Here is an 18985-nt window from a genome sequence, read left to right as displayed (position 1 = left end):
GTTACTATCTCCCCACATGAACTTGTTTAAGCTTTTTTTTCATGTGTGAAGTATATGCAAAACTTTTATTGGTAACAGAAAACTAGCTCGGATGACAGTGATAATATAAAACGAGTTTTGATATGTATATAAAGTCAATATCAACAGTCCCTGATTACGAACACGTGATGAAAGGGACAGGAAGATTTGGAGCTTCCCTGGAGAGCATTCGAAGTAAATACAATTAACCACTTTGAAATTAAACATATGAATAAGCAATATTTACTAATATTCATTAAGCGCTGAAATATGCAGGAAGCAAAGTTTGTGAACCAACACCAATGTGTGAATTTTTCCATTAAAATATAAAAAATAACAAAAATGAAATAATAAAAGTTAAATACGTTTCTTTTAAAATAAAAAAAATCTACTTAGTCTTAAACACGGCACCCCTCAACAAAATCTATGGTCCCCAAGGGGGCTGCGGCCCACAGTTTGGGAAATGCTGGTCTAATGCACTTTGTACAGTATCAATCCACCTATATCTTGGTCTTCCTCTGGGTCGTTTTCCTGCCAACCTTGCAGAGAACACTTGTTTTGCTAATCTTTCCTTACTCATTCTATTTAAGTGACCATACCACCTGAGATTAGCTCTGCTAATGCATTCATGGATGCTGACAATGTCAAGTCTAAATACGTGTTTACTAATTCTTCATGGAGGTCACATAGCAAACAAAGCAAAACAGTATGGTAAGTGGAAGCATTTATCCAAGGAACTTAATTGGCTGGCCTTCCTTAAAAGGTGTAGGGCAATTTAACTATACCTACTTATGTCAAGTTTAAAGTAAAATTTCACTATTCTAAAGCTCTCCATGTCTATACATGAATCAGCTTCACTTTGCTTCATGATTCAATCACTGCTACTTGTGCTAAATTATCTACTGTTAATACAGCCATTAGTTCTCTTCAAGTTGAACTCTCCTCTATTCCCAACTCCAAACTTTGGAGTATTCTGTTTGATATTTCTGAGAAATCTGCCCATAAAGAATTTCAGAAAATAAGAGATAAACATATTAAAAAATATAATTATCTTCATAATTTTCTTTTTCTCAGCCACTATAAGTTTGTTAACCTATTGTCAAAAAGATTCTATGAAATAGCTGTTAGTATGCTTAGCCTTAGTCGCAACTTTAATTATCTTCATAATTTTCTTTTTCTCAGCCACTATAAGTTTGTTAACCTGTTGTCAAAAAGATTCTATGAAATAGCTGTTAGTATGCTTAGCCTTAGTCGCAACTTTACAGTAGCGTATCGGCAAGGTCCTAAGTTAGAAGCCATGTGGCATATAGAGCACAGTGTGTAACTTACCTCCTAATGTTGCCAACAACATCAGGCTCAATGTCACTAACATCTTATTGCAAATATTGTCACTAAAAAGAAATCTCCCCAATAGCCAGTTCTATGTACTATGTAAACTCAGAGACTGTAGAGAAAATAACAAGTTGGCATTAAATTAAAGATAGCAAGAAGCTATATACTCGGTTTAATCCTTTATCCAAGAGTAAGCAAACAAAGTATAATCCTGAAGTATTTTCAGGACTGGGACAACTCATATATAGAGGCTAATGACTTCACACCACATGTATAATGCTGTGCATTATGAGAAGTATGGAGTACCCCTTTCCATAGTGCATATATTTTCACCTTTATTGAGGTTTCATCAGTAATGAGACCTCAATAAAGCTTGAAACCAGTCTGGGTTGGGGAAAAAAAAAAGCCTAACATTTCTGTGTATATAAAGGCATACAATATCTTCATATTGGGAATATCACTTTTGGGATAAAGATATTTATTTGGCAAATTAGAATTCCAAATTTGACAATTCTAACTATTTACTTTTTTTTCTGGTTTGAATGGTTTGGAAATTAGTACAAGTTTTGTCTGTAACCATCTGTGTTATTTTTCTTGCTTTCAAAAATATGCTTGTGATGTCACAAGAGGCTGCACATTTTTTTAATTAGATTCACAGACTCTTTGATCTGCTTCTGGATTAAGTTGCCAACAAAAAACACATTTGATGTACTAAAAATACAGAATAATTTCAGCTTTATAACACAAATGAAAGAGTTTGAGAACAGAAATCAAACCTTGGAGATTCAGTGGCAAACTCTGAAGAAAACATTGATTGATTCTACCAGAGAGGCATGTGGTGAGGTTGTCTGCAAGGATAAAAAAATGAGAACGCCCTGGTGGACACAGGAAGTTAAAGAGGAAGTGAAGGAAAAGAAGAAAGCATATCAAAAGTTCCTATCAAATAAGTCAGCTTGTGCTCTTAGAGAATATAGAGACAAATGCAAGAATGCTAAACACTGTGTAAAACTAGCTAAACAAAAGTCATGGGAGGACTTTGGCAAGAATATAGAAAATAAATATCAAGAAGGTGGCAAAATATTCTGGAGGTTGTTGAAGAAGATTAGGAATGAAGGAAAGAGTGCTGTAAAAGTAGTTAGAGACGATAAAGGTGACATGAAAACGGGAGGAAACGATATCCTTGAAGTATGGAGTAATTACTTTGAAATATTGCTAAATGAAACAAGCAGTGATAGCACAGTAGTAAAAAACACTCAACAGGCATTACAGTCAGGTATACATATCCATACTTGAAGTAGAAAAAGCCATCAAAGGCTTGAAATGTGGAAAGGCAGCAGGAGTACTCTGAACTATGCAGTGCAGCCACTGCATAGTTCAGAAAACCTGGACAGAGGGACGAATTCCCAATGATTGGAGTAGAGCTCTCATAGTACCCATATATAAAAAAGGAAATAGAACTGAATGCGAGAATTACAGAGGTATTTCCCTACTGAGTGTTCCTGGCAAGATCTATGCAAGTATACTTGAGAAACGATTGAGAAGAATTGTGGAAGAAACGCTGGGTGAAGAACAAGCTGGATTCAGGCCAAATAGAGGCTGTCAGGATCAGATCTTCACTTTACGACAAATAGTCGAGAAAGCATGGAAATATAACAAAGATCTGTATTTAAGTTTTGTCGATTTGGAAAAGGCATATGACATGGTGCCAAGAGAGAAGCTATTCAATATGCTGCAGTTATATGGTGTGAATGGGGCATTATATCAAGCAATACTTAGTCTTTATTTGAGTTGTAAGTCAGCAGTTAGAATTGAAGGAAGTACAGGAAGATGGTTTAATGTTAAATCTGGTGTGAGACAAGGATGTGCATTATCCCCTCTGTTATTCATTATCTATATGGATCACATTATGAAGGAAAGTGATATTAAACATGATAATAAAATTGGAGATGTTAATGTCAGCTCTTTGCTTTATGCGGATGATGTTATACTTCTAAATAAATCTGCTACAAGTCTGCAAGATTCTCTGATTAAATTGAATAGCTGTTTGTAATAGATATGGTATGAAGGTCAGCAATAAAAAGACAAAGACAATGAAAATAGGCAGAATCATTGAAAATGTCAGCTGTGTTGTGAATGGAGAACCTGTGGAACAAGTAAAACCTTTCAGCTACTTAGGCACGATTTTTAATGAAAATGGTAAATTCAATATAGAAAGAGACAACAGAATCAGCAAAGCTGGTATGGTGGGAAGTCAATTGAATAAATTCATATGGAATAAGAGAGAAATTAGTCGGAACACTAAATTAGTTGTATACAAGGCAGTGTTCAAACCAGTTTTAACTTATGGATCTGAGAGCTGTGTCAGAAGTAAAACACTTGACCAAAGACTAGAGACTGCAGATATGAGAGTCCTGAGAAAGATTATAGTCGTGAACAGATGGCATCAATGGCAATATCATATTAAAAACGAGGATATTAGGAAAGAACTTGACATTGTCAGCATCCAGGAATGCGTTAGCAGAGCTAATCTCAGGTGGTATGGTCACTTAAACAGAATGGGCGAAAAAAGATTAGCAAAACAAGTGTTCTCTGCCAGGTTGGCAGCAAAACGACCCAGAGGAAGACCAAGATATAGGTGGATTGATACGGTACAAAGTGCCTTAGACAATAGAAATATAAGATCTGATAATGTTGGAGTCTTGACAAGTAACAGACTGATTTGGAGGAAAATTGTAGATAGGAAGTTAGTAATTATGTAAATTTTTTCATGTAGTACTATCATATCCTGTACACCCCTTGAGGGTACATGACAGGAATTTGAAGATGATTATAACACAAAAATGACATAATTGCTTATTACTATATATCAAGTTTTTACTATTTATAGTATCATACTAGTGTGTATTTTGTGCTCCTACTTAAGCATGTTGACTTTAAATCCCAGAAAGTGTTTTAAAAAGATATTGCATGCTGGAAGCATGCAATATCTTTTTAAAACACATTACCTTTTTAAAATATCTTTTTAAAAATATACAATAAAGCACTGTATGTTTTAAAAAGATATACAATATCTTTTTAAAACATACAGTGCATACATTCGGCTACTCATAGAGATGTGAGTAGCCGAATGTATGCACTGTTATCTTCTTTTCAGAATTTTGTCTTGCTATGTCAATCACTTTCATTACTCTTACAGAAAAATTTCTATCTGGAGGTAAAATGATAATGTGAATAAAATTTTTTTATGTATGCTTTCTAAAAATCACTATTTTTGAAATTATATTTCAGAAGTAGCAATTGTAAAAAGCAAACTTCTGACATCATATTTTCCTAATACAATTTGATAAAAATCTTTCAGCTAAATCAATACATTTTAATCCTTTTCTACTATTACATAAGCCAAGTGGATATTAGATCCAGCATTATTTGAAAGCCTAATTTAGAAACTACGAAAGTTTCATAAGTTGACCACAGAGAGCTTGCAGGAATACATTCCTCAGCATCCCCGAGTTGCCTTAGTGTGGACTACTTAAAAGACAGGCACTGCCCAAGCATACAGCCATTTATCTATATATTTGCCATTTATTAGTCCAGTTTGATAAGGTTTCACTGGCCTGACAGCTGTTTTGAATTGGTTGGTTCTCTTCAGAGACCAGGCAGAAACCTTAAGAGAGCAAAACTCTCGTTCAGTACTAAGGAACTTGAAATAATGCTGAATCTAATATCCACTTTGCTTATGTCATTTATCACTGAACTGAAGCCTTTTGGCTGTTTAGTTTAGTAATTACTTTTCTGCTATTTTTGGTTTTGTGAAAGTGCTATACTTCATGCTAGTTAATGAAGTTATATAAAGTTAATATATAAGCTGTATAACATTAATTGAATGTGTCAATGATCAGATCAGTCATAAGCTTCTTTTTTTTCTTCCAAAGACCAAATTGAATTACACTATAGTACTTTTTCTGCAGTTTTTATTACCTTTATTTTTGTCCTAATATTGTCTTTAATAAACAAAGTAGGACAGAAGTACTATACTGTTAAGGGTCTCTTTGAAGAACTTCAATGCTGTTTTAATCAGTTTGATTTAATAAATTTAATTTCTTATTGAAATGACTATATTATGTTGCACAGTATATTTCCTTGTATTGTTTATTCTTTTCGGCCTCTTTCCATCCACTGTTTGATAGAAGCTTGATAGATGTAACAAAATAGCTGTTGCACTGTATTCTGTTTGTATCACTTTTTCATATCCTTCTCTTCTTTGTTGATATTTTTCTTGCAGATTGAAATTAATTCTTATCCAACTTATTTCCTAGCAGGACAAGAAATTCCTTCCAGTGTTATTTCTGCTACTTATTCACTTTTAAGTGATGCAAGAATTCATTAACAACTAACTTCTAATGATCAACAAAAGAAAATGGTTGAACAGTAGGGAGGTTTTTACTGTTGTCACCAGTCTTTATTTAAGTGCCACTGAAAAGTTTGTAGAAATAATTTTTTTTTGAATATCTGTAAACATTTGATCAGGTTTAGCCCATAGAATTTTCTTTATTTTAGGCTTTGCAACTAATCCTGGAGTACTAAAGGGTCCATTTTTATGTTTGCTTTCCCTCTTCTATATGCCAGTCTTTTTCCATTTGATTAGAGATTCTATAGATTTTTGCATCCCTCTTTTTTGACAAACCTTAGGCTACACAAATGAATAAAATATCTGGAATATTTACATCTGTAAATAAATACCGATTTCGAAACAATTCTTCATTGGGATCTCTCGATTTGGTTTTTGGTTTAGTGTGATGTCATATTTTCCATGATATGACGAAAGAGATATGGTTATTTTATGTATTTTTGAGATACCCACTGTGAATTATCCCCATCCCTAATCTGAACAAGAATGACTATATTGTTATTCAGATTTTGTGATATGATAATTTTAAGACCACTTGAATCTCTCTCATCTTTGGATCTATAATTAGAATTACTTTGTACAATATACCCTAATGTACAATGCAAATACTCCTTTTTCTGGTCATTAAAATGTTTTATTGTCCTTATTGGAATTGTTTTAAAAATTTCAAAAGACTGTGTTTAAATTCAGCCTTTTGCAGAATCTGTATATCAAATCATATAGTTGAGGTACCAAATTGTTAAAAAAAGTTTATTTAAAATGAATTGCTTTTTTAGATATTACCATCATTAGCAAAGGTGCTACTGCATACTCATAAATGGGCAGTCACAGAAGTAATTCAAAAATATAGGAATGATGCTAGTAAAGTATTGTCTGATGCTCGGATTAAACCCTCCAAAGCTCCTGATCCAGAAGTACAAGTATGTATTTGAGTTTTTAAATTTATAATTTTCCTGTATTTAAATATAAGGAAGGTGTTTTTATTATTATCCATGCATTATTCATAAAGGTAGCTAATTAGGATTAATACATCCCATTTGCTCTTTGCTGATGAATAGTTTTAGGATAAGATAGACTGTTGGTCATATTCAGACAATATATTGGTTATTTGCACATTATGAGTCAATCATTATTTACTATAAATGCCTTAGCCATGTTGCTGTGTCTCAGTACAGATGATCTCTATTACACTACAATTACACTATTTTGAGAAAAATACTGCAAATAAAGCTTAAGTGTTATTCTTTAATAGTTGTGATGTTTGTGTTATAAATGGATTGGCTTTTCACGTTATCATATCAATGATTTGTATTTACAAGAGTAGAGTTTTTTCATATGATAATTATTCATTGGAACTTTTTATAAAGGCCATGTGCAGGATAGGTGAACCTACTTCAGTACATGTAAATCATAAATCAGGGATTCTCAAGTGTGACCATTGTCTAAATTTGGTTTTGAATTTAGAAAAAAATATAATTGAGATTTTGAGCAAATCTTTTTAAACTATAACATATTCATCTCTGAACTTATCCAGGATAAAATTGTATGAATATCCAGGATAAACTTGCTCACATCTGAATAGCAGATTGCTTCATCATGATGATTAAGCAATAATGATTATATACTACGTCATTATTTCTTATCTTAACCAATTAAGAAAGGTGTTTGTGCCTTTTTTTCTGAATTTTAGGCAGTTCATTTAGATTATATATTTCTAAATTACTTCAAAATCATTGTAGTTTATTTTTTCCACATGGATATAGTTTGAAAATCTTTCAAGCTTCATTAAATTTAGTATTTTCATTTAAAAATGCACTTCTCAATAAGTGTAGTATAATTTTTGCCAAATGTAAATGCAAATGCAAATTTTAATTAAATAAATACTATATAATGCATCACATATCTTTAATTTACAGTTCTAAGCGAACAGCATCAATTTATGCCAGCTGGATCTTGTGTCCAGTTAGAAATCTGACTTGTTCACGCCAGCTGACTAGTGTAGACTATGTAATTCAAATTTTAATTAAATAAATACTATATAATGCATCATATATCTTTAATTTACAGTTCTAAGTGAACAGCATCAATTTATGCCGACTGGATCTTGTGTCCAGTTAGAAATCTGACTTGTTCACACCAGCTGGCTAATGTAGACTAATGTAATCACCTTTGTTCTCTCTCTCTCTTTGTAATTGGAAGTGGCTAATTGTAAAGTTGAGTCTTGAAGTTTTTTAGGTTATTTTTGATTTTAGTGGTACAGAGACTGCTGATATTTAGTTTATTAACTATATATATAGCATCCTGTAATAAATACATAAAAGATACATGCATACATACATTTTACATCATATCCAGTTGGACAATTTTTAAACACTGAACACACCAAATATATTTTACAATTTCACCATTTTAAAGTCAGCATGGTTTTAAAATATGCAAACCAACCATTGCTTGCAGCAAATGACTGTGTTCCTTCAGGATATTTTCCTTTAAGGGTCATCAAATAAACTTTTTGCCTTAACCTGTATAAGGCTCAAAGGAACATGTTTTTGGATCTGGTCTTCCATCCATATTTTAAGCGATTTTTCCATCTCCATTAATGCACTTTCATGTTTTTTTTGCTATTAAGGTTATTTTCATGCTGACTATTCCTTTAACATGTTCTTTTATATGCAAGGCATCCTTTATTATGATATTTACTGTCGATACTGCAAGACCAAGTTCACGTGCTAAGTTTGATAAGCTTAGGACGTGAACTTGGTGCTAAGCTGTAAATCATTGAATACCTGATAAGCTTTGTCCACGTTCATATTTCTTTATTATTCATAAGTTCATCTTGAGATTGATTGCAGTAAGTTTGCAAAGTTTGATTCAAGGGCACATTTACCACTAGCCATTGTGAATATTAAAAAAAACGCCAAAACATGAAAATAAGCACAACACTATATAGGTGCGTTCACAGCAAGAGGCATGCAGGAACTGGGATGGTGCACATGTGAGTCTTAGCCAATTTCTTACATAAGTATGGATTTACGTATATTGTTATTGCTGTATGAAACTCTATTGTCTGATCTCTATGAATTTCTTGTGAAAATTAATTCAGTAACCCCAAGAATTACCATATATTTTGCATTATAAGTTGCTTCATTGTATTGGATGCATCACATTTTTCATGTAGAATTTTTTGAAAAAAAAAAAATCTTCTCAGTGTAAGATGCACGAATTATGCATCATGTAATTTATTTTTAAAATTTTAATACATGTATTATCCGTTTATTAGATTAAAAAATTTTTAAGAATAATTTGGCAATTATTCTTAAAAAATCATCAAATCATAAAAAAACTAACATAATATATTTAATATAATATGTAATAATATGAACAAAATAAGTTTTATAAATTTCATTAATCTTCTTTTCAAATCTCTATTCATCTTCACTCTCAAAATTTTCTGAACTTGATTCTTCATCAGAAACCAAGTCATCACTGTTTTGAAATAATAAGTTATCCTCTGTACTGTCAAGAGAATTATTAATGTCATACTTTTGAAAAGATTTTATAATAATTGTGGGTTTCACTTCATTCCATGAACTCTTTACCCATTCGTACACCTGCAAAATTGTGGCCTTCTTTCTCCTACCTGTAGATGTTTCCTTAAAATTTGGAGATTGCATCTAATTGAGCCATTTTCCCCTCATTAATCCTTTAAATGGTTTGTTTATTTATACATCTAAAGGTTGAAGCATGGAGGTAAGTCCTCTTGGGATTACAGCTATTTTTGTGTTCATTTTCAAAGTTCATTCTTTACAGCATTGGTTTTATGTCATCTAAACTAATCCCATACTAACAAAGCAGGTTTCTGACGTAAACTGCCAGGACGTCTGGAACACACCTTTATCCATAACTTCATCCATCCTTTTGGATGAATATGAATGTAAACTCCTTTGGGAAGTTTTTCTTTGGGCATTATTTTTCTTTTAAAAATTAAAGAAGGTGGCAATTTTGTTATATTTGCACAGCATGACAAAACAATGGTATAGTGGGTTTTTTTTTCATGACCAGAAGTTTTAATAATAATATTCTTTTTACTTTTTGAGTCAAGTCTTGTTTGAGGGCACATCAAGAGGCACTTCATCCATATTAGCTATGTGTGAAAGTTCAAAATTGTCTTGTTTTCTAGCATTTATGATGAATCTGTGAAACTTGATAATTTTATTTTTGAATTTGTCTGGCACTTTTTGTGATATATTCATTTTTGCACACATGCATAAATCATTTCTCTTCATAAATCTAAAGCACCATGATGGCGACTGAAATCAATGATATTTCTTTCTGTTGCCAATAATTTTGCTCGTTGAATAATCATTTTTGTAGATATACTGCACATACATAAAAAACACAGCAATAAAAAACACCAGTCTTCTTTGATCTATTATCCAAGTTTTTGATTCATTTTTGTTTTCTGGCCATTTTGCCAGTTTTCTGCAGAGATTGTGTTTTTAAGAATTTGCTTCTATTAATTGCTGCTCTTGTTTCCTCCAAGGTCATGCCATTTTTCTGTAGGCAAAGTCCCAGAGTGCTGCTCTGGATTGCCATTGTTTTTTGCGTATTCAATCAAACTACACTTAAACGTAATCATATAGCTATGTCTGTGTTTCATTGAATCCATGGGTTCTAAAAAAATTAAATATAATAATGTATTAATTAATATAATAATAAATAAATAATGTAATAGTTTAAATGCATTACTGTTAATGACCTATGAACTATTCAAACTCATCATGCATTACCAAAAAGTGATGACGCACGTAACTGCACATACATAAAAAACACATCAGTGTATAAGACACAAAGGTTTATAAGATGCATCCTAATTTTCAGATAAATTTTAGGTACAAAAAAGTGCATCTTATAAGGCAAAAAATATGGTAAATTTACATTTGAAGTATATGATAACATCTGTCTTCGTTTCCTGTACGTTCTTATTCTCTGTCAACCTAATGGTAGCCTGCAGTTTTCTATCTACAGAAAACCAGCTCATACTGGCAAATGCATTAATGCTGATTCACATCATCATCCCTGTCAGAAATATGGTGTGATGTGATTAAATCTTTAGTTGACAGAGCTCATAAAATTTGTTCAACTGATTCTCTTTTAAACAATGAGGTGTATATTATCAGACCCTTAATCTCCAGTGGTTAAAAATAATGAATAATTATGGCCTTTGTCTTAATCCTCCTCGAGAAGAAGTTTCTAGAATTTCTATTCCACATGTTAAAGAACTATCAGAGAAAAATGCAAGACTTCTTCACGAGATTGACCTACAAGTCTCTTTCCATCCTGTTCCTAAACAAAATACCTTCTGCATCTCTCCAAAAGACAGATATCCTCCTCTCTTATTCTGAAGTTTACAGAATCCCTTGTTCTTGTGTTATTATGGACAGACTGGTCATTCTGCTCTGGTTCTTTTTGAAGAACTTCAAGAATATATTTTACTTGAAGAGTCTGATAAATCTATTCAGCTAGCCATTCCTTGTCTACTAAGCTTAGAATTCATTGGAATAATACTAAACATAAAAGTTATATTCTTCTGTAAAGATTATAGAAAGAAAGCTGAGTAACACACATTTACAATCCTAACCTCAACAAAAGTGATTGCCTTAAACTTTTTCAATTTTGGGAAGCTATCCTAAATAATACTCCACACTTGTGTCTTTCATAAAATTATAATTAATTATTTAAATTTTATTTTTATTTTATTCCTTGAATTCTAATAATGTGGATGGAGTTACCCTCTGCACTTGATAACCCACATAATGTCATACACTTTCGATTTAATTGTTCGTTTTTCTGTTTATCCCTTCCTATTGTATTGAAAATGACATTTTCAATGCAATAGGAAGAAAAACTGAAAATCCTACAAAAATAAATAACAAATTAACATAAGTGGCATTCATATATATATATATATATTGTTATTCTAGTGAAGTGCCATATCTGTTTTTGTATCCATGTGATTTACCATTTACTTAACCACTATTAGTGCATTTAATATGATTTTGTTATATTTTTAAATGAGCTTGATTTGCTCCATTTATATTATTCCCATCCTATATCCAAGCTATATATTAACCACCTTACTGGCCATTATGAATCAAATACGCATCCTCATACGCTTCATATCCATCATATATTTCAATGTAATATCAATGGTATTACAATTTTAATATGCACTTTGCATCCATGATAACCTTGATGTCTATAGATGCCTTGGCCGGTAGCGTGGTTAAAGTAAGTTGTGGAGCATAGATAACAATATAATTTATTTTAGTAAGTTAGAATATTTCAGATATGTATCCATGGTGGTGCATTGTTTTCAGGGATCAACGTGTTGTGTATTATAAAGAATGAAGCTCAATTATAAAAAATAATATTTACTGTAAACATATAAATACATAGATAGTCTGCCCACAGTTGAGAGAACTGTAGCTGGCAAAGTGCCAACAAGAGTCAGTTCATATAGAAGGGGAGAAAGGAATATGGCGATGTATGAATTCATCACCAACACACACATAAAATCACCTGCTTTATATGTAAAATTTTTCAACTGTTATACAAGCAAAACAGTTACCAGTTTAAAATTTTCTGATGTGTAATAATAAACACTCATCCCATGAAATGCATTGATTACCCTATTATCGGAATGGATTTACCTCTTCTTCTGCCATGTGCAGAAGTATCAAGGGTTCTCTCATCTGTATTTAGACTGTACAATCTCTGTATATTAAATAATTCTATTTATCTCTTTAAACAGATCTGGCATTCCTTATAGAATTAAAAGTAGTAAATTGATTTCTAACTTGTTAATACTTACAAAGAATACTTCAGTGGCCATTCTAATAATATGAGCTCAATAAAATATATATATCTATAGTTCTGGTAATACTAAGCATATGATGCGTTACTACATGCGAATACATACAAATCATCTATATATTTTTAGATTACTTTATCATATAACAAAACATATTCCTCATCAATGAAATCACACTATATATATATATAAACTGTAAAAAAACAAACATAAGTAAAACATTTATGTGAGATTTTTATAACATTTCATAGCATTTTGGTATAGTTGTTCACTTGTTGTTCTGCTAAGGGCACAGTTGTATGATGTCATGTAAGTTTATGAGAGCTGTGCAGATACTCATTTTATTGTCTGAATGTGCATAGCAAATCACATTGTGTACACAGGCATTTGTTCCTATAATCAAAAGAAGCATTTTACATCCAAATTATAACTCATAATTTGGATGTAAAATTAATGTGCACAGTATTTAGAGAATAGTTAATGGACTTGCATTTGGTTAATGCCAGTTGCTATTTCTAGTATGGAAGGCACTTTGACTGTGTAAATGTATGCTGTTTCTATTTAACAATCATCATCATCATTAGCTTTTCTTCAGTGCCTCCTGTAATAAAATGCCCAGAATTCACCATCTACAAGTTTAGCATCTCATGATAGGACATGTCATTTCTTAAACATTAACATCTCTACTAGCGGACCCGAAATATGCCATCTTCTTTTGAACAAGGTTTAGATTTTTATATGGGTTGATAGCATGTATAGAGTTGAATGATTTTTGTGGAAGATTTGAATCTTAGCATCAGGCATGCTAAATCTTTGAGGAGGAGGGGGGGGGGGTCTATTTGGAACCACCTCAAAGAGCATGATCAGTTCATTTCAAAAGTGTCAGCAGAATTATTATTTATTTATTTTATTTTTACCCAATGAATGTGATGGGGTTTAAATGCTGAGGTTTAAAAACAATCCCAGTTAATGACATTTGGTGGAGCAGATTAGAGATGCCAATTTCTTATGTGGTTTGTAACTATATATATATATACACACTATCTACCAATAATTATCTGGATACTTTAGCAATTTACAATTAATACCAGCAGGCGAACCCTAATATTGGGTATGTCCACCTTTGGCTTTGATCATGAGGGAGGCTTTCCACCAAGGTGCAGCAGACATCAGGTTGAATTTGTCTTCATTCCTCCATCAAAGCACCACTGAGTTCAGCGACAGATTGAGGACGTGCTGCTCCGGACCTCAATCACCACTCCGATTTGTTCCACAGGTGTTCCATAGGGTTGAGGTCAGGACTCTGCACATGCCATGGCAGTCGTTTAACACCCATCTCATAATACCATTCCATAACTGCTTTGTGGCATGGGGCATTATCATCTTGATGGTAACATGGGTTTGTTCCCTAAAAACTCCACAGTGTAGGCAGCACCTGATTATCCAGAATATCAAGGTACTGAGCTGCCTTCATGAAGACATGGACAGTGACCAGCAGAATCCCCCCCCCCCCACACACACACCATTACTCCTCCTCCACCAAACTTTACTGTGGGTACAACACACTGTGGTAACAAGTGTTCACCGGGCTGCCTCCACATCCACAACCTGCCATCAGAAAAGTTTTGTATAGGAAGAGTAATGGTAGCTGGAGTGATTGTAGCTGGTTTTTGCATGCCACTCTTTTTAACACCTGCCTATCAGTCATTTTCATTGGCCACCCTAGGTGTTTTCCTATGCTAGTGATGTCAGAATGTCTCCATTTGTTGATCACATTGCCAATTGTTGATGTTGGATGCCCCAGTTGAGCAGCAATGGCATGTATGAACATGCCACCCGTGTGACAGCCAACAATGACACCTCTCACTTGAAGTCACCGAGTTCACATTGTGTTGCCATACCACCTGTATTCAACTGCTACGATGAAATAATGCTTTCTACTATCTGTATACTGGTTTTTATGTTATTAACGATCTGGAATGTTTCATAACTTCAAATAACAGGTGTCTGGACAATTGGGTCAAAGCTGTATAACTGAGAGGAGACCTTCACATAGCCTTTAAAGGAATGTGGAGATCCAACCAGGGCTTCTGACCTGATGTCCAATCCTCACCTCCTTGTGGTGCACCCTGTTAGGTATCTATCTGGATACTGAACAAACAAGGATTGGCTGGCAATTAGGGATTTAGCTGACCAAATTGTATTCTTATTGGCTTAAATCGATAAAATGATGGTGCAACATGACAGAATTTCATGCTGGCTGGGGTGTCGCCCTGTTAAACAAGGCCCCATTATTTTCGCCAGGGAACCAGAGCGAACAGCGAAAAGTCAGCTTCTGAAAGAAATCCAAAAACACACCACAACTCAACATAACTAGAGTTCAAGATCGGTACTGTCAACATAAGAAGCCTGAATGCCAAAGAAATAGAGCTGGCTGAGGAATTGGATAAGTATGAAATCGACATAATAGGGGTGATGGAAACAAAAAAGGACAAAAACTAGCAAGATCTTTCTGAGCAGTAAATACAAAATATTATATTCAAGCAATAACAATTAGGGAAAAGTAGTAGCTGTAGTATTGAACACTAAATGCAAGACTAATCTTCTTGAATGGCAGGCAATATCAAGTAGAGTGATACGGACAAATATCAGAATGGGGAACTAGACAATGAGACTTATTTATGCCTATGGTCCCACATCAGGTTAGGTTCTACTAACCTGATGTGGGACCATAGGTAGAAGTGGAGGACTTTTTTGAGGCTTTAGAGAAAGCAACTGACACAGCAAAAAAGGAAAAGTTGTTCCTTGTTGAAGATGTAAATAGCAGAGTAGAAAATGATTGTCAGACATGCAAAAATATTTTTGGAAAAGAGCAAAGCTAATAATAATGGCAAATACTTGTTGGATTTCTGCTTGGGACATGGACTGGTTATTACTAACACAATGTGCACAAATTCACATGGAGACAAGAGGCAAGGAATATGAAAAGTCACATTGACTATGTTATTGTTGATGGTGATGTTTTTCTCACTGGTGCAGGACACTAGAGTGTACAGAGGATTTGAAATTGGAAGTGATCACCATTTAGTCTTGAGAAGGATAAAATTGATTTTCATACTGAAAAGAAGATGTAAGAAAGTTTTAAAGCATGAAAGTTGAGCAGCTCTCAGATGTGAACTTTAGGCTAAATTTCTTCAATAATACACAAACATTATTTAAGAAAAAATGAAAGAATTTGAGAACAGGAACCAAATCTTGGAGATTCAGTGGCAAATCCTGAAGAAAACATAGATTGATTCAGCCAGAGAGGCATGTGTTGAGGTTGTCTGCAAGGATAGGAAAATCAGAACTCCATGGTGGACACAGGAAATTAAAGAGACAGTGAAGGAAGAGAAAAAAGCATATTGAAAGTTCCTGGCAAATAAGTAAGCTTGTGCTCTTAGAGGATATAGAGAGAAATGTAAGAAAGATAAACACTGTAAAACTAGCTAAACAAAAGTCATGGGGAGACTTTGGTAAGAACATAGAAAATAAATATTAGGAAGGTGGCAAAATATTCTGGAGGTTGTTGAAAAAGCTCAGAAATGGAGGAAAGAGTGCTATAAAAGGAATTAGAGATGATAAAGAGGTGACGTGAAAACTGGAGAATAAGGTATTGACAGCACAGTGGTAAGAAACACTCCACAGGCATGCAATCAGGAATACATGTCCATATTTGAATTAGAAAAAACCATCAATTCCTGAAATGTGGAATGGCAGTGGGAGTAGATGATATTCGACCAGAAATTCTCAATTATTGAGGTATAAAAGTCTTGCAGTAGCTGCACTGCTTAATTCAGAAAGCCTGGTCAGAGGGACGAATTCCATATGATTGGAGTGGAGCTCTCGTAGTACCCATATGCAAAATGGGAAATGAAGGTGAATGTGAGAATTATAGAGGTATTTCCTTACTGAGTGTTCCTAGTAAGATTTATGCAAGTATACTTGAGAAGTGGTTGAGAAGGATTGTAGAAATAAAGCTTGGTGAAGAACAAGCTGGATTCAGGGGCCAAATAGAAGCTGTCAGGATCAGATTTTCACTTTACGACAAATAGTTGAGAAATTGTGGAAATATAACAAAGATCTGTATTTATTAGATATGTGAAGAGCCAAAGGCTTCAATTTGGCGACATATAACTTGTTTAAGTTAAGGGATATTACATCCCATATAGTTTCTTAGCCGAATAAGAAACTCAAAGAGTTTCATGCCGAATATAGTAGAAACTATATAAAGTTCGGCGATTCCAAGCGTAAGCAAATACCTGGATACTGCAGCACTGATCCCAAAGGGTAGTGCAAGCTGGGGCAACTCGTGGTAGAAGTGGAGCGAGCTCCGATCACTATTCTTGATATTTGCCCATAATGTGAACTTAGCTCCTAGGAACTGTATTTTTGTTCACATTATGAGAGAAGGTCACTACCCAGACCGGTTTCGACCTTTATTGAGGTCTCATCAGTGAGTAGCCAGACCTAGTTAATATCAAGTTTGTAGCAAACAGAACTTGTACCCCTTCTACGAGTATTGCCGTGAGGTGCTCTAATAAATTATTAGATATGTGAAGAGCCAAAGTCTTCAATTCGGCGACATATAACTTGTTTAAGTTAAGGGATATTACATCCCATATAGTTTCTTAGCCGAATAAGAAACTCAAAGAGTTTCATGCCGAATATAGTAGAAACTATATAAAGTTCGGCGATTCCAAGCGTAAGCAAATACCTGGATACTGCAGCACTGATCCCAAAGGGTAGTGCAAGCTGGGGCAACTCGTGGTAGAAGTGGAGCGAGCTCCGATCACTATTCTTGATATTTGCCCATAATGTGAACTTAGCTCCTAGGAACTGTATTTTTGTTCACATTATGAGAGAAGGTCACTACCCAGACCAGTTTCGACCTTTATTGAGGTCTCATCAGTGTCTGGCTACTCACTGAGGTCTCATCTATTGAGGTCTCATCAGTGTCTGGCTACTCACTGATGAGACCTCAATAAAGGTCGAAACCGGTCTGGGTACTTATAGTTTCTTAGCCGAATAAGAAACTCTTTGAGTTTCTTATTCGGCTAAGAAACTATATGGGATGTAATATCCCTTAACTTAAACAAGATCTGTATTTAAGTTTTGTAGACCTGCAAAAAAGCATATGACAAGGTGCCAAGAGAAAAGCTATTCAAAATGCTAAGTGGTGTCAATGGGGCATTATATCAAGCAATATTTTGTCTTTATTTGAGTTGTAAGTCAGCATTTAGAATTGAAGAAAGTACAAGAAGATGGTTTGATGTTAAATCTGGTGTTAGACAAGGATGTATATTATATCTTCTGTTATTCATTATCTATATGGATCACGTTATGAAGGAAAGCAGTATTAAATCTGATATCAAAATTGGAGATGCTAATCTCAACTCTTTAATTTATGCAGATGATGTTATACTTAATAGACAAAATATTGATTTCACTTTATACAGAATAAAAATATTATAAAATAAATAAATAAAAATCTAATTAAAAACGTAGTTCATTTCCTACGGAAAGAAGCTATATTTTGTAAACTGTTGTTTTGCATTCATTTTTTCAAATATGTGTTATATTATAATGTGATTAATTTTACAGCAAAAAAATTTCCCATGATAAATTGTTGCAGTATGAATTGTCTGCAAAGAATTGTGTGGATATAGTTCAAGATGCAAGTTATTCTGAGATTTGAAATAGGAAGTAATCACTATTTAGGTTTGAGCAGTTTAAAATTTAATTATTTGATTTATCAATTATAGTGAAAAGAACAGTGTGTAAAATTTTTAAAAGAATCAAAGAATCAACTTTCAGAGGCAAACTGTAGGCTCATACACAAATATTATTGAAGAAACAATCAGAGTTTGAAAACAAGAACCAGAGCTTGGAGATGCATTTTCAGACTCTGAAAACATTGATTGATCCAGCTAGAGAAGCATGTGGTGAGATCTGCAAAAATAGAAAAATGAGACCCCCCCCCACGGTGGACTCAGGAAGTTAGAGGTGGTCATGGAAAAGTTCCTGGTGAGGAAGTCATCTTGGGCTCTGAGAGGATACAGAGGAAAGTGTAAGAAGTACTGTGTAAAATTAGCTAAATAGAAATCTTGGGAGGACTTTGACAAGAACATAGAAAACAGATATCAGGAATGTGGCAAAATGTTCTGGATGCTATTGGAAAAAAAAAAAAAAACTTATGAATAGTGGAGAGAGTACTGTAAAAGGAATCAGATAAAAATATTCTGTGTGTGTAGTGATTGCTTTCGAAGATTGCTAAATTAATAAACAATGATAGCATGCATGGTCCTAGAAAA

At 33.7% G+C, this 18985-nt stretch overlaps 1 protein-coding gene across 3 annotated transcripts in view; it reads left to right on the top strand.

Moving 5' to 3' along the window:
• ari-2 (E3 ubiquitin-protein ligase ari-2) overlaps positions 1 to 18985 on the top strand; it is a 208768-nt gene that overhangs the window by 36617 nt on the left and 153166 nt on the right. For all 3 annotated transcript variants that reach the window (XM_090404136.1, XM_090404144.1, XM_090404128.1), the window contains exon 3: positions 6535 to 6678. In XM_090404136.1, the coding sequence (XP_090260262.1) occupies positions 6535 to 6678 (144 nt within the window). The remainder of the gene's footprint in view (positions 1 to 6534; positions 6679 to 18985) is intronic.

This window comes from Typopeltis vanoorti, chromosome 2, assembly GCF_054136105.1.
Source record: "Typopeltis vanoorti isolate ZY-2024b chromosome 2, IOZ_Tvanoo_1.0, whole genome shotgun sequence".
Classification (NCBI taxonomy): Eukaryota; Metazoa; Arthropoda; class Arachnida; order Uropygi; family Thelyphonidae; genus Typopeltis; species Typopeltis vanoorti.
This window is presented reverse-complemented; position numbering and strand designations above follow the sequence as displayed.